At 41.0% G+C, this 22,500-nt stretch overlaps 2 protein-coding genes and 1 long non-coding RNA gene across 4 annotated transcripts in view; 1 reads left to right on the top strand and 2 right to left on the bottom strand.

Annotated features, from left to right (window-relative positions):
- Positions 1 to 11,546, top strand: part of adamtsl5 (ADAMTS like 5) — a 44,468-nt gene extending 32,922 nt beyond the window's left edge. The window contains exons 8-13 of the mRNA XM_031323528.2: positions 1,370 to 1,456; positions 2,633 to 2,796; positions 4,912 to 5,131; positions 9,495 to 9,617; positions 10,836 to 10,907; positions 11,017 to 11,546. Of these exons, the coding sequence (XP_031179388.1) occupies positions 1,370 to 1,456; positions 2,633 to 2,796; positions 4,912 to 5,131; positions 9,495 to 9,617; positions 10,836 to 10,907; positions 11,017 to 11,351 (1,001 nt within the window). The 3' untranslated portion in view covers positions 11,352 to 11,546. The remainder of the gene's footprint in view (positions 1 to 1,369; positions 1,457 to 2,632; positions 2,797 to 4,911; positions 5,132 to 9,494; positions 9,618 to 10,835; positions 10,908 to 11,016) is intronic.
- LOC118494744 lies at positions 9,509 to 10,992 on the bottom strand. The gene is made up of 2 exons (XR_004896916.1): positions 10,586 to 10,992; positions 9,509 to 9,986 (listed from the first exon to the last, which is right to left on the bottom strand). It is a non-coding gene; the product is annotated as an uncharacterized LOC118494744 (long non-coding RNA).
- A 5,752-nt stretch (positions 11,547 to 17,298) lies between the features above and the next one.
- serinc4 (serine incorporator 4) overlaps positions 17,299 to 22,500 on the bottom strand; it is a 45,383-nt gene continuing 40,181 nt past the window's right edge. For both annotated transcript variants that reach the window (XM_035999669.1, XM_031323529.2), the window contains exons 8-11: positions 22,491 to 22,500; positions 21,664 to 21,776; positions 20,018 to 20,171; positions 17,299 to 18,796 (exon numbers count right to left, since the gene is read on the bottom strand). The exon at positions 22,491 to 22,500 is cut by the window's right edge and continues 117 nt beyond it. In XM_035999669.1, the coding sequence (XP_035855562.1) occupies positions 18,589 to 18,796; positions 20,018 to 20,171; positions 21,664 to 21,776; positions 22,491 to 22,500 (485 nt within the window). In that variant the 3' untranslated portion in view covers positions 17,299 to 18,588. The remainder of the gene's footprint in view (positions 18,797 to 20,017; positions 20,172 to 21,663; positions 21,777 to 22,490) is intronic.

The following is a 22,500-nucleotide window of genomic DNA, read 5'->3' as shown; positions in this document are numbered from 1 at the left end:
GTTGCCCTCTACTGAGAATTTACACAAATTGTGAGATTTAACACACACATATCACACACGAACAGAAAGTACCCAACACCTCTGGCGTGCGACTTGGCTCGGGACTCGGCTCTGTAACAGTAGCTTCTTCACACAGCTCTGTGTGTAGGCAGAGCAAAGTGCCGGCCATAATGGCTCAGATTGAGCAAGAAGAAAACAGGCTGATAATAGCCTTTTTGTTTGGGCGACCCAACAGCCTTGGGAGGTTTTCTCTCCTACTGCAGCTGTGTTTCCCAACAGAGAGAGAACTGATGGGTGGCTGCACCACATCGTATCTCACCAGGTCAAATACCGACGGCCTCGAGCTCATCGCTGTCTGTCTGTTACTCTGTAACCTCAGTCACAGCACTACATCTTCATGGATCTAAAGCCCCGCAGAGGAACCTTGTGAATAGTTCCTCTCTGAGACGGGTTAGCAGGGGCAACCAAAGTTACATGCTCCTCAGAGGCCGACCGTAATTAATGGAGTTCATCCTGCGGCTGCTTTTCACTCCAGAGCAGCAGGGGAACCATTGAGCTGTCCCAGCCTCTTTGTTTTTTCTTGGAAGTGAAATATCACACTGTAATGAATGGGTGTGCTTTCGGCTCATTCATAAATTGTCTCTCTTTGTGCTCGTAAACCGATCCTGTAAACCATTCATCATAGTTAATCATTACTGACATCATAGATTTTGATTGTTTTAGAATGACTAATCGAGACTTCGCAACAGCATTGTGATACAATATCAGCGTTTGGCAAGATCTCTTCTAAAGAACATCATTACATGATAACTCATCCAGATTATTTGCGAGTAACTGATAAGATATCAGTTACTAATTGCTGAAAAATGGCACATAATGACTTAGCGTGCTATTCAACCCTGAATATAAAGTGCAAAGTACAAAGTTAAGGCCTGCAGCTATCTATTAAGTGGCTGTACTTCTCAAAACACTGAACTGTAATCATTGTACAGTAAAATGTAAAGAGAGCTGTTTCTGAAAATGCATGCACAACTTTTCAAAGATCATTCATGCATATGTGTTTTTAAAAGAATATAAATACCCACTACAGTATGTGCTGCAGGTTGTGAGCAGACCTAGGTCTACTTGACACATGGCTTAACACAATTTAAAAAAATGTTTTCCTTCATTTAGATTAGAACAACTTTAAAAAACTTGAATTTAAAAACCATCTGAGGCGTGTCCCTTCTTGGTAAAGCTGTTAGCTGTCAGTGTTGCACGTGTGCCCCAAGGTTGTAAAAAACTGACTTTTCCTTTAATCATGTGAAATAAAGTCATAATTAAATTCATATTAAAACCAAGCCTCTCATTGAGTGTCTCTGTTTGCCAGGCGGACCTTTTGGATACAACGAAGTGGCCATGATTCCAGCTGGAGCCACTCACATCCGAGTCACTGATAACAGCAGAAATTATCTAGGTAAGATTCAGCCTGTCACACACACACATGCACATACAGGACACCTGGGCTGCCGTGTATATCAGTTCCAGCTTTCTGCAGAAGACCCACGGCTGCAGTGTAAATCAGGCACTTGAAGTAATTCCTAGACTTACTATTACTTCCTCTCCCCAGATACAGGAGGGGCTCAGCAGTCCCATCTGGTCTCCGGTCCTGCTGTGTGTTTTCCAGGCAACATAATAACCAAGGGCATCTATTCTCAGCCTTGTTTATGAGACCAAAATAAAACGGGCCCCGAAATGGTACACACTGTGGCCTTGAAAGGGACGCTCGTAAAGGCTTTATCTGACCACTGGCTCAAGGCAGGTGAAAGTACTTGTTTCCATTTCATGTCATGGAAAATCCCTCTCCCACCATTGAGGAGAGACAGCTGCCATACATAGCCAGCTGGCATATTTCTGTTTCTGACAGCCTGCCTTTACTTCAACATGGCCCACTTATATAGAGAGCTAATTGTTGGCATGTCATTACTAATACAGTGCCCGTTCGAAACGTGCCGATTGCTTGGCCTCCGGTATTGCTGCTTGCAGCTTTTTGCTTATCCAAACAACATTACACTCGACACTGCGCTTCCTTGGATCCTGAGAATTACATCTGTCATGACGTAGTTGCTGGAGTATATGCATCATTTGCTAACAGCTAGCTATTTGGAACCACGCTATTTCCGGTAACAATAGCGTTAGTTATGAAAGTTACATTTCCGATGCTTGAAATGTTTGAGGTTGCTACAATGTAACATCTCCGGTCTCTCTTTCTTCATCTGTTCTTGAATGTTATGCAGCGAGCGACGGAGAGTGAGCTGTACCCAGCATGCCGTTTGGCAGTGTAACAGTTAATAGGGGTCCCCTCTCAATACACGACACAGTGTGTACATAAAACACTACTAATAACTATGTCCTGTTGATCTCAAGAGCTCGCACTCAACAGTACACTTCCTTGGGTCCTCAGCAATACACCCGCCAAGTGTGAAGTCGATCGGATGAACGGTTGCCAAGAAAATCAAAGGACAGACATACAGATAGTCAGAGACTCCTTCAATTTTAGTTAGATTTGACTGACTTATCAATACTGAATAACACCAAACTTTTCCTTCCTTCCTTTATTCCTTCCTTTCCATTACCCTCATCCCTCATCCAGCCCTCCAGAACGGTCGCTCCCAGTTTGTGATCAACGGTAACTGGAAGATCAGCATTCCAGGCGAGTACAATGTAGCCGGGACGAAGCTGCTGTACCGGCGCTCGGCAGACACCTGGGAGAGCTTCGAGGTACCAGGACCCACCCAGGAAGACCTCCATCTAATGGTGAGAGCTCCAAGATACTTTAGTTTAGAGCTTTAGAACTTTCTTTCTAAAGTTACTGGAGCAGAACAGTTTAGTCATCATCTGGTCTCAGGAGCTGGAAATCTCTTGGTGTTTTGTTGATTTTGCATGGTCAACTGAAGTCAATTTTATTTACAGTATATAGTCCATTTTCACGAATCACACATTTGCGTCAAGGGGCTTTGGAATCTGTACAGCATTAGACACCCCTCTGTCCTTAAACCCTCGATTTGAATAAGGAAAAACTCCCCAAAAAAACTTTAGTGGGAAAAAAGGAAGCTACCTCAGGAAGAGCAACTGAGGAGGGATCCCTCTCCTCCCTGAATGACCAGACATGCAATAAATGTCTTCATTGTAAAGCCATTGTGAAGTGTCAGTTAAACCAGGTCTACTTTATTGAGGCCATTCTGGTAAGTCTGTTTCATCACAACCAACCAGTAGGACACCATTGAGCCAGGCAGGCACCAAAACCAGTAAAAGATACACACATTGTTCTTTTTGGCATTGTGCAATAAAATGGTAAATACTGCTTATTGTTAAGCATGTCTCAAGGTACGAAAAACATCAGGTTTGAATTAATAACTGATTGTTACCATTCAGACCCTGTGCAGGTATTTGGCTCAGCTACCAAACAGCTGTTAACTATTGCTTCCTCCTGAGATACTGTAAGAACACTGTTAGAGTCCGCTGTTCTGTAAAACATTGATGGTGGTTGTAAGCATCCTCTGAACACTGTGTACTGTTTGTTTCATTTCCACATAGCGAGTATGAATATAACAGCACTCATGACTTCCTACAATTTGTCCTCTTGTAACCCTAAATCTAAGGGTAAGGGGTTGACCCTAATCCTTAGGGATAAGACAACCTTTACTTCAGGCTTTGGAAAATGTGTCATCCATTTAAGTGCCATGCGGTTTCGTTGATCCCTCATTTAGTTAAGTTACACTTGTAACCCTAACCCTTGAGGATTACAAGGGTACGACGACAAATTCAATTCACTTCTAGACCATTCCTCCCAAAACGCTCTGGTGAGCACAGAAAATAGTTTCAGATTCAAAATAAATTCTTGACACTTAAAAAAGTAGTTGATTAAACAATGACACATTTATTGATTGATTTATGATAGAGGTGATATCAAGCTGATCTGGGCATATTTTAATGGATCTGTATCGGCTAAAATTAAATGGATGCCAATCCTTTCGTTGCTGTAGTCTTCTGCATTTAAATACACAGATTCAAAACAGTGCTCAAAACGTTTGGGTAGCAGCTTCTCATTTGTAGCCGGCTATCTCAGCTGTCGCCAATTATGTTAAATGAATGCATAACTTGAGACAGACCAAAACCTTTTGTCGGGTTTGTGTGCTCTCTGCAAGCCAGATTTACTTGAGAAATCACTCTGTAACACCACTGTACTGAGTGTTTTTCTGCAGGTACCCAGTATTAAAGGACTCGGTTCAGGATCAGCGCCAAAACAAACTTGATAGCGACATCCCTATTCTATTATACAATCTTAGATGAAGTACGATCGAAAGCTCCAGAACAGCGCTAAAAGGCCTTGTGGTGATACTGTTTTTGTGATGATATGTGGTGATACAGAGAAAATAGTTAATGTGTCCGTAAAGCCAAGAAAGATGTTTCTAGGAGCTGGCCTGATGCCAAAATGGATTAAAAGGAGTAAAATTGAACAAAGTTAATATACGCTATGTAATTTGACTTCAGTATTATATAAATGTTGATTCATGCAGTTGCAAAGTTTAGGCCTACCCTGTACACTACTGTATACTTTAAGGTCCTACCTGCTTCTTTACTTGATTTTGGTTTTAACATGTGAGCTGTTTTGTATCACATTTTGTATTGTAGTTTGTTATGTACTTTTTATTTATGTCGCCTAATCTTGTCAATCTATGTATGGAGGCAGATTTAAACCGTTTGCCTTGGTTGTAAAGCAATTTGGGTCAACTTATGTTGTTTGAAATGTGCCATACAAATAAAGATGGCTTGACTTGACTTACACTTTAAGGCAGATGAAAAAAGAAAAAAATGACTCAAAACCTTTCCAGGCCAGTCTAGATGTTTCCATGCTGTCTTTGTGTGCAGGTGCTGGCGACAGACAGAAACCCGGGCATCGAGTATGAGTACTGGCTGCCACCAGGCCAGTATGCCCTCCACCATGGGGGGAGGAGTCCACTGCGTCAAGCTCACCACACTGGTAACTACCTCCCCTGGGATCAACCCACCACCACAACCGCTACCACCACAACCACCACTACCAGCACCACCACCCGGCCTCCTCCTGTCACCACCCGACCCCACTGGTGTAAGTCCGACCTCCAGCTTCATTATACCACCCTTAGTCTATATCCACGACCTTCCACTTTCGGGAGTATGTCCTTTTTTTCGACCGGATTTCTGTTACCTTACGCTTTTCTCTCCAGAAGATTCATGACAGGACTACGGTTAACTGCTCCTCAGATCTCTGCAGGGTAAATCCAGACAGCTAGCTAGACTATCTGTCCAATCTGAGTTTTCTGTTGCAGGACTAAAACAACTTTTGAACGTACACACGTTCCACCAAAAATTTCCTTCCCGAGGCTATTTGCCAGCGGCACTGGGGGCTCCGTGCGGCACTTAGCGCCATCCATGACGATTGTGATTGGTTTAAAGAAATGCCAATAAACTAGAGCACATTTTTCTCTCATCCTGGAATGCTGTGTGGACTAGCCAGACCTTCCTCCGCAGCTCTGCAGCATTGTGGAGGAAGGTCTGGCAAAGCGAGACTATACCACACTTTGTGAGTTTAAAGGCTTAAAGGTATAGAAAGTGATGTTAAACCAATACACGTTTTGTCAAGCAAATATCTCCTCACGGTCACCTAGCTCTCTATTTTCGTGTGCGATGAAAAAAAATCTGGGTTTAATAATACATTGCCCTAGCTGTGTAGCCTGACAAGCCAGACCCACAGCAAGATGTTGGGTCGGGGAACTCTCCATTGGCAGGGCTCAATCCAAGGGTCGGGATAAACGGTTGTCTTTCAAATTCCCTCTGCACTCATAGCCAACCAGAGCAACGCTAGTTGATACATTCAACTTTTGCCGTGTCCGGTCGGCAAAACTCCAAACATATCTTCCTTTTTTTTTAATGACTTCAGTGCTTAACTAACTGACTCCAAGTCTTCCAGAGTCGCGGCCAAAGCCGATTGGAAAGACCGCTGTTCGCAGCAGCATTGTATTTGTTTGGCCGTTGAGTTTAGATCAACAATCTTTGCGCAGCATCGCTTACTGCACCTTTAACTCTCCAAAATCTCAGTTAATACATTATCTACTCCTCCTCATGTCAGTCAAAACTCCATTGGAAGGGAAGAACTCTAAGCTAGCAGACATTAGTGTTCATTCATTTCAATGAGGCCACTGTTTCAGGCTTCCGCAAAAACAAATGCAGTTGATAAATGGCAACTGTTCACCTGCCAATCATTGCAATGGAGAATAAAATGATTGTTGTTGTGATAATTTACCAGAGTTGTAAATCCTGTCCGTTGTGCAGTGTTTTGGTGTTTGATAAGCCTTCAAACTCATGGATCTGTTATTCAAAGTGGACATCCTGGATATTATTTACATCAACCCTTAAGTACCTGAAGCAACATACCCCTACCGACACAGCCCCTTGTGTTTTTTCACACTGTTCTGTTTTCAGTATGAACGCCCGGTAAACGCAGTTAGCCCCGGCAGTTTCTCAGTGTTCCCTCAAACCCCTGAAGCTAATGGAGCCTCTATTTAAAAAGAGAAACATTTCCATTAAAGTAAAATTCCAGTTTCATACAACCTGGATGTTATTTTCGTAGTGCTGTTCGTCATTTTTATCAGTAAGAATAACATTTCACTCGACAAGTTAACTGCTGAGATCTGAGGACAACTTTGAACCACTGTACTGTACTAGACATGTTCAATATCAGTTTTACCTCCAAATAAAGTGGTTTGGATAACGGGGATAAACTGTTGTATTGTTTACAATCTGTCTGATTGTCTGAACACTTGTCCCATCAGACTTCATAGCTGTTGCAGCGATGTTGCTGTGTTCCCAGATCTCATTAATTCATTACAGTGGTATCATAATCGATAAGAATGATGGCCCATAATGTTTATCAGCTCATGTAGCATATTCCAAGCAGTTTGTAGCTGAACGATTGCACTGGTGGTCCACAAATCTTGCACCTTAACACGTTATGCTCAAGGTGTTCCTCACTGGCTTTGGTCTACAACATGCCAATGACTGTGGGAAATATTAGGAAGTAATGAGGGAAATACTAAACCTTTGGATACTGTGAATGCAGCAGGAGCCTGGAGAAACTTCACCTTTGGAGTAATCTGATTATATATCTGATTTTTGGAGCTAATCAGATATGCCTGTCATCAGTAGTTTTGGGATCAGACTGACCTTACCTGAGTAATATGTGTTTGGCGTTCCTACAACCTTCAATGGAATTTCAACTGACATGGGTTTGGTAGTTGATGACTGAACTTTAATTTTAGGGTGAACAACTCCTGTAAGAGTGAAGTATTAAGATAAGCTGTGTATGAGTGTGTTTTATTGCCTGTACATGAGTAGAGTTTGACCCCAAGTCTTCAGCAGCAACACTGTGATATTTGGAGGAAGTTTTAGAATTCAGTCAGGATTTTTTCCTCAGCATTTCTGTCATTACTAACAAGAATGAGCTAACAGGTGCAACAAACTAACAGGAGAACGAGGGAAATGTCAATCAATCACTTGTCTGTACACGCCCACAAAGTCCTGAGAGGAGATCCAATCAGGCGCAAAAAGTGGAAACACCTGTGTGTTGGTCGATGGGTTAAAAAGGACCCATCTTCAGGTCACATTTGTACCCCGTTTACACGTACATGGTTATTTTGAAAAACTGAGACATTTCCCTTCGTTTGTGCCCTTCGTTTACACGCAAACGGAGAATTCGCCTCTGAAAACGATTCTTTCTAAAAACTCCGGCCAGAGTGGAGATTTTGGAAAACTTTGTTTGCACTTTTGCATGTAAACTGAGACAAACGGAGGTTTAAGCAGCCGAAGAAGTGAGGAAGAGAAGAGAGAGGAAGTGATTCGTTGCTGTTGTTGCTATTTTTGGGATTCTGATTGACTAACATGGGCTTGAGCTTCTCGTTACACTGCCACCTACAGGTTTGGCATGCTTGACGGCATTGATGGCATATATCCACGGGTACGTGTAAACGAACACTTTTCTGAAAACTGACAGCTGTGCACAATGTTAATTTTTGAAAACGGAGAGGTTGAAATGTCCATTTATGTAAATAGCCGGCCACGTGTAAACGTAGCATAGATTTAAAAGTGTTTATCTGCGGGCTGAACTGCTGAAGCTGAGGAATGCAGCTGGTTTATCTCTCGTGATAAGCCTGCAGTACACATGTGCTGAATGTCTCCCTAAATACTCACTTTCACATGGAAATCTGCAGACAGCCTGAGGACTTGTGCCTTCTGTCAGCATCTATCCAATACTGTAATAAATCTAAGTAGCCTCCCTGCAGATACTTTCCAGCCGATGGATTCGTGCAATCTGACTCTTGTTGTTGCTAAAAATAGTTTGTTGATTATTTGGTAACAAGGTGAACTTTCCAGTCGCTGAGTCTGGTCATGACTTTCCATGTTGGGTAGGATATAATGAGGTTAGAATGATCTGAAAGACTGGAACTGTATAATAAATCAATGCAGGGGTTTGTATTAAATCTATTTGTGATTAACTCACCACCACAATATGAGAGACGTCTGTTTTTTTTATTACTATCAGAACAATATATCCAAACAAAGAATTTCCTGTTTTCTCCAATCTGTTGTGCAACATATTGAGCTGAAGTGCGTCTGCATTTTCTTCAGCGTTTTAACATTTATTTTTGACAGAAGGTGGTCCGAGTTTCTCATTAGTACTTCGCCGAGCATGGCCATTAACTGAAACCAGGAGCTTTGTAACTGCAGATCTTCCAGCTCGCTGGTGATTTGCAGAACTAAAATGAACACAAGCAAACAGAGCCAAAATAACTGATAGGTTTACATTTTAAGCCAGAACACAACATGAAATATGTTCTTAACATCCGAAGTGGAAGAAGACATTCCTCTACTTCTTTTCTGGTGTAATTGTTTTTTGTGTGAACATGGATCATTCATTTTTGTGGAAAGCTCTTTTAAAATGTGGCAAATATATTATTCTAACCAGTTTTAAGTGTCTGTTGTGTTCACGTGAGTTAAGTCCCACAATTACAGGTTTAGAGATCATTACTATTAATCCTAAATTTGCTTGATTGTATACTTTTTTTGTCCCGCAAATGGAGCAGCTGCTGACAGATTGAACGAAATGTAAACAAATTGGGGATAATAGTGCGACATCTTGTTGCATTGCTGCTACTTAAATACATTAATTTGTCTCATAACTGTCACAGAGTATGTTATAATACATGGTTAACGTCAGAAATGTTCAAATCCAACATAAAAAGAGCTTTTAAATAATTTCATTAATATTAAACTAATTTTATTACAGTTCACTTGAAAACATGGCTTATTATAAATTGAACCAACTGTTTCCAACATGGCTGACAACACTGTGTGTGTGTGTGTGTGTGTGTGTGTGTGTGTGTGTGTGTGTGTGTGTGTGTGTGTGTGTCTACTAGTTTTAAGGCCTGTGAAGCCACCCCGCCAATCTCCCCAACACAACCGCTACCAGCCCACGCTGCCCCGCCTGGAGCGGCGGGAAGAGAACCACAGAAACCTCCTGCCTCAGCCTTCACCTGGAAGTATGTTTGACATTTTCTCCATCCAACCCATCCTCACAACAAGCTAAGCCCGGCCAACTACGAGCCAATAATCCTTAAAGGGATGCTCAGATATTTCGGAAAATACCTGTCGATATTAACCTTTTCATATGACACGAGCAAGCATGCATATTCCTCAACATGTCAAAGTATTGTTTAAGGCATTGGTTCTCAAACTGTTATCAAAACTGTACCCCCCTTGTAAACATTTTTTTTTATCCAAGTACGACTTGACCAGCACAAAAGATTTTTGGTAAAAAAAAAAAAAAAAAAAGCCTAGCTAGAGGCACAATACAGCGCTGCACCATCAGTGTCTGCTTTACTAAACAACAATATTGTAACTGAAAACCACTTCAATGCTAGCCTGGCTCCGCCCTCCTACGTACTTCCGCTCAATTTTAATTTTCCTTCAGTACTACGTCTGGGTTTGCGGTATATTCTTGGGTTTTCTCCGGCCAAATCTTTGGACGGTCCAATCAGCGAACAGAGGGAGTGGCTGAGAACGATGACGTTGAGGTTGTGCGCTAGTTTGAGTTGTAGTTCCATAATGGCGGCGGAGAAAGATGCGAGCGAAGCCATTCGGTCCATTGTGGCAACGCTGCCGTATATCCAGAATTTAAAGCCCGAGCAAGAACAATCTTTGCTGAGTTGTGTTGGTGGCCATGATGTCGTGGCCCTCCTCCCCACGGGGTTTGGGAACAGTTTGATTTTCCAGCTCGCTCCGTTAGTGGTGAAGGAGTTGGCTAAGGCGAGCGCTCACGATGCTAAGCCCACGTCACGACCAAACGTTAGCGATTGGTTATGGCAGATCCAGAGTGGCTCTGGGCAGATCCAATAGTTTTAAACTTCAACAGAGTACCCGCCTTCAAGGAAGTTAACACTTGTCAATGGAGAGAGGCCAGACTCTCTGGACAAATGAAATGTACCAGAGTCTGGTAGGTTCAGGCTACTTCAATGCTACATTTCAAATGTTTAGAATCACTAAATTCATTCATTGGTGTAAAATTATTTTAGGTATTTTGCACAACTAAACTAATTTTTTTAATTAACATTTACAAAAATGTAGCCCCTGCAGCACTCCAAAGTACCGCTAGGGGTACGCATACCTCCTTTTAAGAAACACTGGTTTAAGGTATGTTTTATGATATCATGACTATTTTTGTGAGTAAAAATGACTATTCTGCTCGGTTTATCGTACAGGGCATTGTGGGAAATGTCGGCGAGTTAAAGGGCGAAGGGAACGCCACAGACAGTATTGCCAGAAGGACTTTGGTGAGTCGAAACCTTGTAGCTTTGCTGCTTTTAAATAAGTTGTGATAGAATGCTCACGTTAACATATACATAAAAAATATCGTAACAAATTTTCTCTGTTTCCTGTCAGTTTTCCGGGCCCGAGTCCTCGGGAAGCTGTACAGAGGCGAGGAGACGCGTTATGACGTCCAGATCATCCACACATACCGGAACGGTTTCCGCCTGGAGCACCGCGAGTTCTTGTGGGTCCCTAATGTGTGTGACTGCCCCAACCTGGAGGAGGGGAAACAGTATATACTGATGGTGCGTCGCCACATTAACTATGAGCACACGCTGAACCGCATCCTGCTGGAGGAGGAGAGCTACGTGGTGCCGTACAGACCCAGAGAGGACGAGCTGCTGCGACCGCTCGAAAGACTCTGCAGCAACAGAGGACCCAGACAGCCGGCAGAACTGACGGGATGAGTGTAGAGGCAAACATTGGCTGAATCTCACTTCCCTTAAATTGCATCCCCTGCTCCTCCCCTTGCTTCCCCTTCCTCGCGTCTTAGTCCGTCCCACCGAGGAAGCATGGGAGAGATGCGAGGAAATCATGCGAGGGGAGAGGAAACGAGGAAATGTGTTTTCAGAGGGATGAGACGTCCCTTCCTCTGAAGTAGGGCTGCACGATATGATGAAAATATGCGATACTGTTGTTGAATATCACGATAACGATATTACTTGCGATAAGTAAACAGATATTAAAGTGTACTCAGTTCTGCTTTTCTGCTGCTTTCAGTGTTCTTCTAAAATACAACAAATGGCTTGTTGAATTTAAAACAAACAAAAGGAAATCATTTCTAACATTCTTTTATTGAACACATTGAACATTGAATTGAATATAAAAGGCAGCACTAAAAACAGAATAAGTTTCATTTTAAAGTGCAGTTTTCTGCTGATATTTTCTTTCAACCAAAAATCTCTGCGTGTCTTTCACGATATCTCGCACCCTTTCCCAATATGTATATTGCGCCAGTTGATATCGCGATGACGATAATAAAAAAACAATATATTGTGCAGCCCTACTCTGAAGCATCACATGAATTCGTCAGCTGTATGGGCGGAGTTAGCAACGGCTTTCAGCTGCACGGCTTCCGGGAAGGCTGCTCTCTGTATCCTCGCTCATATCTCCTCAGAGATCCTTTCTCTATCCTCGATCCTCGGGGCAGGAATAAGAGCTTTGAGACGGCCTTAACAAAGGAGGGCCAGACCGACTCCGGGTTCAACAGAGGAGCAAGGAGCAAAGAGCTATCCAAGAGGAGAAGTGAGATTCAGCCTGTGTGTGTGTGTGTGTGTGTGTGTGTGTGTGTGTGTGTGTGTGTGTGTGTGTGTGTGCCTCAGAGAATGAAGCTCATACTGAAGCTTTTTTTTTTACCTTCAAAATATCATCAGACTCCTGTGATCCATATGATGGCCTGATGAATTCCAGAGTGGCGTCACTGGAGAGAAATGACAGTTGGATCGTCGACAGACAGTTTTAGCCTGATTTGAAACCCGCCGCATTAAGAAGCCAAAAAGACTCCACCTTTATTTAAAAGCCTGACCAGCTTACTGTAACATGTAGAGCACTTTAGGTGGATGCCTGTGCCCACCTTTAAACACATACCAAAGAGAAGAACATTGACTGAAATGGCCTTTTTATTATTGCTGTTTTTTGTTTTTTCCACATCTATCATTTCATTTTTTTTATATTATTGTATTTCTGTGTGTGTGTGTGTGTGTGTGTGTGTGTGTGTGTGTGTGTGTGTGTGTGTGTGTGTGTGTGTGTGTAAACTTAAAGGGAAAATCCACCTCAAAACATGACGACGAAGAGCGACTTAAATTCAATTACACACCATTTGACTCATCCAGATATTTCCAGCAGCTTAGTAGAGTTGTGATAGCAGTAGTCTATATCGACGACGTTCCACTTCCGGGATAGTTCAGGTGCCGTCGGAAATCCCGCCGATTGTCCCTCTTTTTAGGCTGTATGTCCGTTACTTTCCGCTTTCTTTGTGTTGGCGTTCTAAACTCCGGTGGAGAGACGCGCCAGATTTCAGGCTTTATCCCAGCACTGTACATCCCATAAACAAGACTACCATAATATAAACCTAACGTATCATTAAATGATGCCTTAGACATCAGTGTTTATATGCTGAGGAACATTGAGGATATAATTTAAAGAAAACGTTAAAAGGGGAATTTTCAGCAAGGAAAAGCGAGTCTATTTCCACATCAGAACTCTATTGCTCCACCACAGTCTAGGGAAATAGACCAGAATGTAATAACTTTAAATTTTAAATTAGATTCTAACTCTGCTATCACATTATCTTTTTTTTAAACAGCAACAACTGCAGCAATGTTCACAGTGCATGTGCAGCATTCAAATTTGGATGTAGAGGTGGATTTTCTTTTTCTTTTAGTTTTAACTCGAGATATAGTAACAACATATTGCTTCACAGTATATTTATGTATAAAGAAAATAAGCTTAAACCATAACACATTAACTTGTGTGTCACCTGTTTGACGTCTTTCATAGTCTCTGTGTTATAGTGTGTTAAATCAGGTCTGCTTTGTGATACTTAACGTGAAAGAGATTATGAAATATACAGTATTTTATTGCGTGGCACTGATTAGCTACAACTATACTAAAGTATAATTTGACTATAATTGTTTTGAGAAAACTTGCAGTCTGTTGAATAGTCAGTTAACTTCTGTGCCTTGTGTTATGCATTTGATATATAACATTTCCTCTAAAACCTCAGCTACATGTGCCAAAATATTGTCTTTGTACATTTTGTCCATAAAGTGAATGATGACCCACTCTTCTTTATATAAACTTATTGTAGCTGTTCACAATAAAACAACCGTTGTGATTAAATTTTGAATTAAAGGGTGACTACCGTTTTTTTTTCAATCTGGGCGCAGTGACGGACCGAGCTACAACGTAACCTAATGCGGCAATTGTGGAGCCTTGCTTTGTGTCCAATAAAAGTGATTTTTTTTTGGTACTGACAGGCTCAGATTGTTACTAAAAGTGTCTGACATCATTATTGATCTCAGGATGTGACTTTTTGTCCGAAGACAGCGGTGTGGAGAGTGGAACGCGAGACGAGAAAAAGGCGTTCAGGTAGTCTGTTGTTTCGGAGTAGGCTACAGAAATGATAGGCTCCTGTTATCAAAAGATTTGAAATGTAATGGCTCAATATTTAAATGATTTCGACGGTGTGCATGAGGTCGATATAATTGGATAGCCGCCCGTATTCATTTGAGCCAGAGTAGGCTATAGTCTATGGATGAAGTAGCCTATAGGCTACGGATAAAAAGCGGGCGAGGGGAGAGAGAGAGAGAGAGAGAGAGAGAGGCTGCACCTGCTCAGTGTTTCATGTTTTCATGGTTTTGTGTTATCTAAAATATTTTCAATAAAAAAACAATGGTTCGTATTTGCTCATGTCTCACAGCCCTGTTGATTAGAGGAGGGAAATCCTCTGACGTGGTGACACAGCGTTGTGTCCGAGGTATATCCCTGGACACATCCAGACCACAGATATCTGGCCGCAATAGGTCCAACTCCTGAAAACATGTTCTTTGGGCATATAGGGGCACAGCACCCACGGGAGCACTACCAATATCCCGAGCCCCGCAGCCCTTCAGCCGCTGATTTACCCTCCTCCGCTCGGCCTGTCTCGCACCAGCTCATCATTGTGATCTCGATCAATACTGGACCAAATTCAAAGATTTTTGGTCACATCAGTCTATTAGACACACATGCATGGGGAAATGAGGCCCAGGTTGAAAAAAAAACAGTGGTTACCCTTTAAAGCAACACCAAAGCACATTTCCTCTTTGGTCCCCCTACAGGTTGGAAGCGGAATTGTGTCCATTATGTTTCATTCGAACTACAGATCCGCTACCCGATCTGGCAAACTTGCATAGTGCGGTTATTGCCGATAGAGGGCCGCAAAGCGAATGCAGAAGTGCCGTTCACCCTGTTACGAGTTGATGAACCACTGAAACGATTTTGGAAACATTGAATCAACAAAGAATCGTTGGTGTTGCTTTAAGGGTGATTAAAACGTTTTAAAGTGATTTTTGTTATTTGAGTTTAACAAACCAGACGTGAGATCAACAGTGTTTGTAAGAAAACAATATATTTACAAAAGAATTCACATCTACAACAGAAAAAAAAAACAGCAATTGTGGTGAATTGAAGTCTGATCTAAATGGATTTCTCTCTTGTGTGTCGAGTTTTTATGACTTAACAGGTGAAAAAACGTTTTGCCAGAATAATCTTCTTATATATACCTTGTGGTTAGAGTTCATGGATTATATTATTAATTATAACTCACCTGGCAGTAAACATGAATGCATGAACGTGCACTTCAGCCTCTTGTGGCCGGGATGAGTATTACAACAACAAACATATTTTCCCCACCTGTTTCACAGATTAAAAAACAATTTAATTAAAAACAATCCTTCCAAAACCTATTTTTTCACCTGTTCTTAAGTCATAAACACAGGAGAAAAAAACCTATTTAGATCCGACTTAAAAAAAAGGATCACCAGAATATTTCTTTCTCACTTGCCTCTCAGGGCTTCCGTAGAATACATACGTTAAGTTACAGATAATATAACTATTCATTTTTTATTGACTGAGCCAGATTTCTGCTCATTAACTGTAAGGAAGTCATCGCAGACACTCAGCTCAGCGTCCCTTCAGTGGTGAAACCAGTCCCAGGTTTCCACATACCAACATCAACATGAACATGTGGGGGACTAGGGGGCTACTTTAGATTCACAACACGGTTCATCTCAGCAGACATGACTACTTCATCTGAAGGCATGAGACAGAAAGCTTCTATCCCTTCTGGAAGTGACTTTTAGTATTGGTTTGTTTTTTGAGCACTCTTGGTTTAAATTTTTTAAGTTTTTTAAATAGAGTAACACATGCAAAACAAAATGTAAACAAGAATTAAGTGAACGATGAACTATGAAGCAACATAATGCAAGCATGCAACGTGTTCTTCATTGTAAGTCAAATGCAAAGTGTTTTGCCCCAATTTAACAAGCCTCTTGTGTTGAACTTTAAAGAACATCATACAGTTCTGTTTAGCTGCCTTTGAGTCGCTCTGTCAGAGTCTGTCACCGAGCATTTAAAGATCAATCTTGTGAAAAGATGTAGGGAAAATACTGAAAGACAATCTGTTATGCCCGTGACCATGGTCTCAGCAGGTTTTACTTCAACACATCTTTGTTTTTGGCGTTGGGCTGGAAATAAGAATCAACTGAAGCTGCCTCAACGACAAGTGTAGGAGTTAAAGTTTATAATTGAATGATAGGATGCAATTCTCAGCACTAAATTAAATAAAGTGAATGCTATTATTCTGTGACATTACAGTGTGACTGTTCTATTCATTGTCATTCCAGCAGCTGATTTCAAATTGCGGGAATTTGCAGCAGTTATACCTAAACTAACCTGATGGTTTGTTACACAGAACCATCTGAGAAGCAGTCATTGGAAACTGTTTGGAAAAGAGCAAGCACTTTCTAAAAATACCTGGCAGGTGATTTAATGATATGATGAACCATCTGTCTAGCCATTGCTGTTTTGAACAAACCGTCGCGACCGTCACACACACCCAAACCACGCCCGTAGCTGCCGGTAGCTCCTTGCCGGTCGCATCATTTTTTTCCTAGTATGGGGAAGGCATTGGGAAGGCATAACTGGCCTTACTGTCCCTCTGATTGGCTAGTACTTGCTGCCTGCTCTGGTAGGGTTGGTTAGGTTTAGGCATGAGGAGTTGGATTGGTTAGGGTTAGGGTAAGAATGTCAGGGTAAGTCAATCAGAGGCTAGGATTAAGGTTAGGAATTGGAAATGTTATACACAATTCCTCACATTATGATCGCCTGTAACAATTTTGCCCGGGCTGTATGTTTCTTCTTGCTAAACCACATAGATGGTGAACCATAGCAGACAAAACTTGTGCATCATGTTTACATTCTAAGCTAGGCTACTTCTTGGTTTTTGATGAGTGTAAGCAACCGCAGATGGATACAATCCGACCGTTTCTTTCTTTTCTCAATCTGACCGACTGCTTCTTTTCTTGTTGGTTCTTTGCAGAGCTGGGAAATTATTATAATCGCATTGTAGCCAGGGTTTAAAATTAACTGGTGAGTGAAGCAAATCTACCAGCCAACTGCATATTTTACCAGCATTTGGCTGGTAAATGGTGCTAATTTTGAACCCTGATTGTAGCCCTCAGAATTGAATCGTGAGTTGCCTAGAGAATCCCACCCCTACTAAATTAATTATAACGCTGAATTGAAAAGTCCTTAAAATAAATGTCCAAGCAATAGTTTGACATTTTAGGATACAAGCTTATTCCATTTTTTTTTATGCGAGTTAGCTGAGAAGATCGACACAACTTTCACGTCTGTGCATTATCTGGGGGGCTATAGCTAGGAATTGATTAGCTTTAGCTGGAAATGGGATCCACAGCTCAGAATGAGGTCTAGCCGCACCTCAACAGCTCACTAATTAGCATGTTTTAGCTTGTTTGTTTTAACTGTACACAAACATAAATTGTTGTGGCTTTATGGGGAGTTATGTATTCCTCTCCAGGTGCAGTAGATTGCCTAAAATGTTGATCTATTTTTTTTAAAGCTTGTGCTGTAACTTGTGGGTAGCTGAATTTGAATGAAGGTGAGTGGCTGATCGTCGAAATGTGTTTTATCACCACGATATTACTGTGTGTGCCGTGTAGCGTCATAGGTAACTAAATGAAAACTGAAATTCCAGATTGGAAGTTTAAATTTCCATGTGAGTTTTGATTATTAAGATTTATTTAAAAAAAAAGAAAAAAAAAAGAAGATGATGCAGGTATGAAAAACTTGAAAGGAAGAAAAGCCTAAAGTTCAGCTTCCAACCAAACACTACACGGAGACAACATCTGTTGTGTTTGGTTGAATAGAAAACTGTCACACATGACATATGGTTGGACACTACTAGCATAAATGATCTGCCAAAATATTTCGTTCCTTTCTTTGATTATACTTGTAATGACTTTTTGTAACGAGCTGCTGAAATGTGTCATCTCTTGCATCCAAGGTTATGTTTGAACTTTGATGCAATTCAGCCCACAGTTCTCCCTTTCCAACTTTGAGAAAGATTTGTTCATGATCACAGATCAGAGGGCAAACAGGGCTTTCAATTTTAGGACAGATTCTTTTGTCTATTAGAAAGAAAGAAAAACCTAATTGGGATGTGCGCCTCTCTAGCAATATTACAGCACATATCTAGAATACTCCTCTGTTACAATATTAAAAGTCTAAAAAGTTGAAAATAATACTAAAATGAAAGTTCATAATGTATCCATGTTTACACCTACGTACTGTAATTTCCACATTATGCAGAGTGAGAGTTCATCTCTTCTGATCCCTTTGGCAATTTATACTGTAAGTGTGTTGCTAAACCACAGTCAAGTCTTTGCTGGTGGTTTAATTTCATGGTGTGCAGCCTGTGACATCAGGGCTTTATCCAGTTCTTCTTATAGCAACAGTGCACTGGGCCCTCTGATTGGTCCTTCTCACAGCACTGTGAGTCTTTGCCCCCTGACCCCTGGCTCCAGGAGCCGCCTGACCCGTTGTCCACATCGCGCCCTTTCCTACCCCTCACAGAGCGTGTCAGATGATGACAGAAACGTGACGTGAGGATCCTGAGCGCCGTTTGATGCGTGAGCGGCGAGGTCTGGATTCAGGCTGACAGCTGCACAGAGGGCCCAGCAGCAGCCAGAGGTAGAGGATCACACAGGCCCAGCACGACGACATCTTCACCCAGAAAGTAGACCAACTGCCGTGGGTGAAGGTAGTCTCCAACACTGCTGACTCGTAGCTGGAGGGGGACAACACAATTTTACTCCATGCCACTTCAAGTGCTTAGGAACTTGTCAAAAAGTATTAGGATGAAGGGTTAGGGTTAGTTTTAGGGTTAGGGTTGAAAAGGTGAACATTATATTTCACTTTTTCTTTCCCTTTTTGACCCTCCTTGACTAAAAGAAAAACTTCAACAGTCTTACCACAATATCTTAAAGTAATATAACAATGTATTCAAACATGAATGACTTGGCACAATTCATTTTACATAAATAACTAAAGTCCACAAAGAAAAATGAATAAATGTTTCATTCTCTAATTCAAAACTTAATATGTTCAAGGAGGGGTCTTCAGCGTTTTTTAGGCCAATGACCCTAACCTAAGAGAGACGAACAGGGACCCCCTACTACATATATTATATAAAGTTGAGTTACATAATATACTGGGCCTACAATAACACATAGGGCAGCCTAAAGCCTATACACATACCTTTTCATGGTGCCCTACAATACTAAGCCATTAAAATAATAATGATTTACATATTCATATATCATCATGTTTTAATGTAACAAACATGTGGAAGGCACAGAGAATCCAGAAGCTTACCTGTATCTGTGGATGGCTACCATAGTTGCTACCTTACCTTTAGGCCAGTAAGCCTACTGTCAATGTTGATGAGGTTGTTATTTTTTTACGAATAGGCCGATTTATCTTTGCTAATAATATGTTATAATATGTTTTCCTACATATTTTAATTTTTGGAGGAAAACTAACAATAATTTGGTGGCCCCCCTGCAGTGACTCTGAGGACCTCTTAGGGGTTGAAAAGCTCTGTGATAAAGGTACTATACCTCACCAAATACACACACAATAGAAGTGTAATTAGCAAATACCAAACTAAGGCGAACATAACGAAATGATGTATCCCGTTTACCAAATATTCCAGCTATTCTTTATTTTTGGAACCAAGAACCGTCACTGTCACTTTATATAACACATTTGAGACCGTCCTCCTCCGATAAACGCCCACATAAGTTAAACTGCAGAATAAAGTCATTTAGACAAATGACATTCACTCTCCCAAAAATGTTTTGATTACCCTCCCTTCAGCAAGAAAAACCCCAAAAATACATAACCCTCCACCTTTTCTGATCCCCTTCTCCTACCTAATAATTTTCATACAATTCCTTATAAATCCCCAAAAATCTGAGTGAGGACAAGGTCTGTGTCGTTTACTAACCTGAACCAGTTAGTGAGGGTCATCATGACGTACAGCGAGGCCAAGAAGAAGACAAAGTGGAAGAAGAAGTAGCTGTAAGCCACTCTCTGCGTCTCGTTGTGAATAACTTTCTGACATCCTTTGTTCTCTTCGTCAATCACAAACTCCTCGTCAGCTGAAAAAACACACATAAATAAATGTCTGTCTGCCAACTTCAAACATAACTAAATCTATAAACCTACCGTTTAGTCTACAAATCTACCAAATTGAATTTGTCGGCAACAATATTTAGACATACTGTCTATCCATGATTATATATTCTGTTTAAAGATGTCAGTTTGTTTGAAATAGTTTCCTTTGCTCTTAAAAACCCTCTAATGGCCACTGGACGTTGGCTCAAAGAAACCTCTTTGATGAAAAGTTAATATTTTTTCCAAAGGATGCAATTTTTGTGTGTCTTGAATCTATAAAACATTGACTCGGTCATTTAAGGTTTTCTTGTAAACAAACAAAAGTTAACTTTGCTTTCAGTGTTTATTACCAAAAACACATTGTATATGAGGCCTAAGGAATGTGTTAAATGCATTTCGTCCCTCAAAATAATTTTTATATTTGTGCATTGTTTAAATGCACGATTACTAGCTAGCATTCTTCTTCCTCACAGCTTACATTTTGCCCAAGATTTTAATGTTCTGGGTCTAATTAGAAGGCCTTTATCATCATTGCATAGGAATACAACGGAATTAGTTGTGGCACTCAGGTGATGCCTTCCAACATAAATAAACATAAAAAATACAAGACAAAGGACATCCAGTGGGATAAATGTGATAAATAAATAAATTAAAACAAAAGTATTTAAAAGTGCAACAAGTGCGCAGTGGATGCCGAATGGCCGAATTACTACAGTCAGTCACCTTTTAGACACTTTCAGAGAGTTACATCACAGTCAGTGGCTACATGTTTGTCCAGTCAGTGATATAAAACCTTTTGATTCCTGATCGTGATGTTTCTCCTGCTCATGTTTGTTTGAATTGAACATTCTTTGCAGACCAAGTAAGTTAAAGGTGCAGTAGGTAAGACTTATAAAACTAACTTTCTGTCATATTTGCTGAGACTGACCCTATGTTGGAGTAAAAAAATCTGGCTCCTCTGGCACCACCTGCAGCCTGTAGTGCGATTTGCAAAAAATCCACCGCTCCCTGTTCAGATGCACCAATCATGGCCAGGGGGGGTGTCTAAGTGCGTGTCAATCACTGCTCATGCACACACATTCATTCTCCCTTGTGGGAGGAGGGGCTTAGGAGACCGTTTTGGGCTTTAGCAGGAAGGGGGGAGGGACTGAGAAGTTGTCGATGTTCACATTTTTTGGCTAAGTCCTAGATCTTCCTAATCCTACCTACAGCACCATTAACGTGAAGTTGAAACTCGTACATTACAAAGATGGAAATCGAAACAGAGTTTGAATTGCCTGGAAATAAGCTTCATGCTTTGTGCCATAAAGCCAACTGAAATACAAACAGAATGCAGAACTGTGCTGCTCCTGAACCTCCTGCTTGTCTTGCTTCTATCTTAATATTTGCAAAGGAGTGCTTTATTGCCGTTAAAACACAACACAAAACACTTTTTTTAAAAGACAATTGTGTAATGTTAACTGCATCAGAACAAACCTTCCTCTTCCTTGGGGCAGCAGAAGCAGCAGGTGGCTTTCTGGAACTCGTAGCGGTAAACTTTGATCATCCAAAACGGACCGAACACCTCTGCCAGATAGGAAGCTTCATTACTGCGGCAGAAAAATTGAATTTGAACACGCACATAATAATATGACAATACCTCTTCTCAGACATGTAAAGATTATTTGGTTACACTTTACTTGAAGGTATCTACAGTACATAAGAGTGACATGACACTGTCATGAACATGTCATAAACATTATAAACAAGTCATAAATGTTTATGATATAACGCTTCTTTTAGTGAGTGTCATTCGGTTTTTGTCATGACAAATTAGGGTTAAGGTTAGGGTTAGAGTTAGGGTTAGGGTTCATGTGTCATGACTGTCATGATAGTGTCATGTGTTCATGACAGTGTCATGTCACTCTTATGTAGATACCTTCAACTAAAGTGTTACAGATTATTTTGTTATTGCACCAAAATTCACACACAGTTACTATCTATTTTAAATAACGATTGATATGATAATGAATGATTTTCAGCTTTGTACGTCCATACGAAGGTTTTTCATCCCAAGGGGCAAAACAAAGCGATACAAAAACAGCTTGCATCTAATACATTAGTTGTGTGTCATAATGGATGTCATATTCTTGCTGCAAAACAAATCTACCCACGGGTACAACTAAACAAGCCTAAACCTGAACCTGAACATTTATGAAAGTGAGTGTTTGAATGTTTGAAGTGGATTTCATTATGTGGTATCCTGGTAATGATTGTAACTTTTTTACATACACATTGCGTTGAAAGATAAAGAGACTACTCACCATGCAAAGA

The sequence above is a fragment of the Sander lucioperca genome, chromosome 3 (assembly GCF_008315115.2).
Source record: "Sander lucioperca isolate FBNREF2018 chromosome 3, SLUC_FBN_1.2, whole genome shotgun sequence".
Classification (NCBI taxonomy): domain Eukaryota; kingdom Metazoa; phylum Chordata; class Actinopteri; order Perciformes; family Percidae; genus Sander; species Sander lucioperca.
The sequence above is the reverse complement of the archived record's forward strand: the minus strand, read 5'-3'. Positions and strand labels throughout refer to the sequence as shown.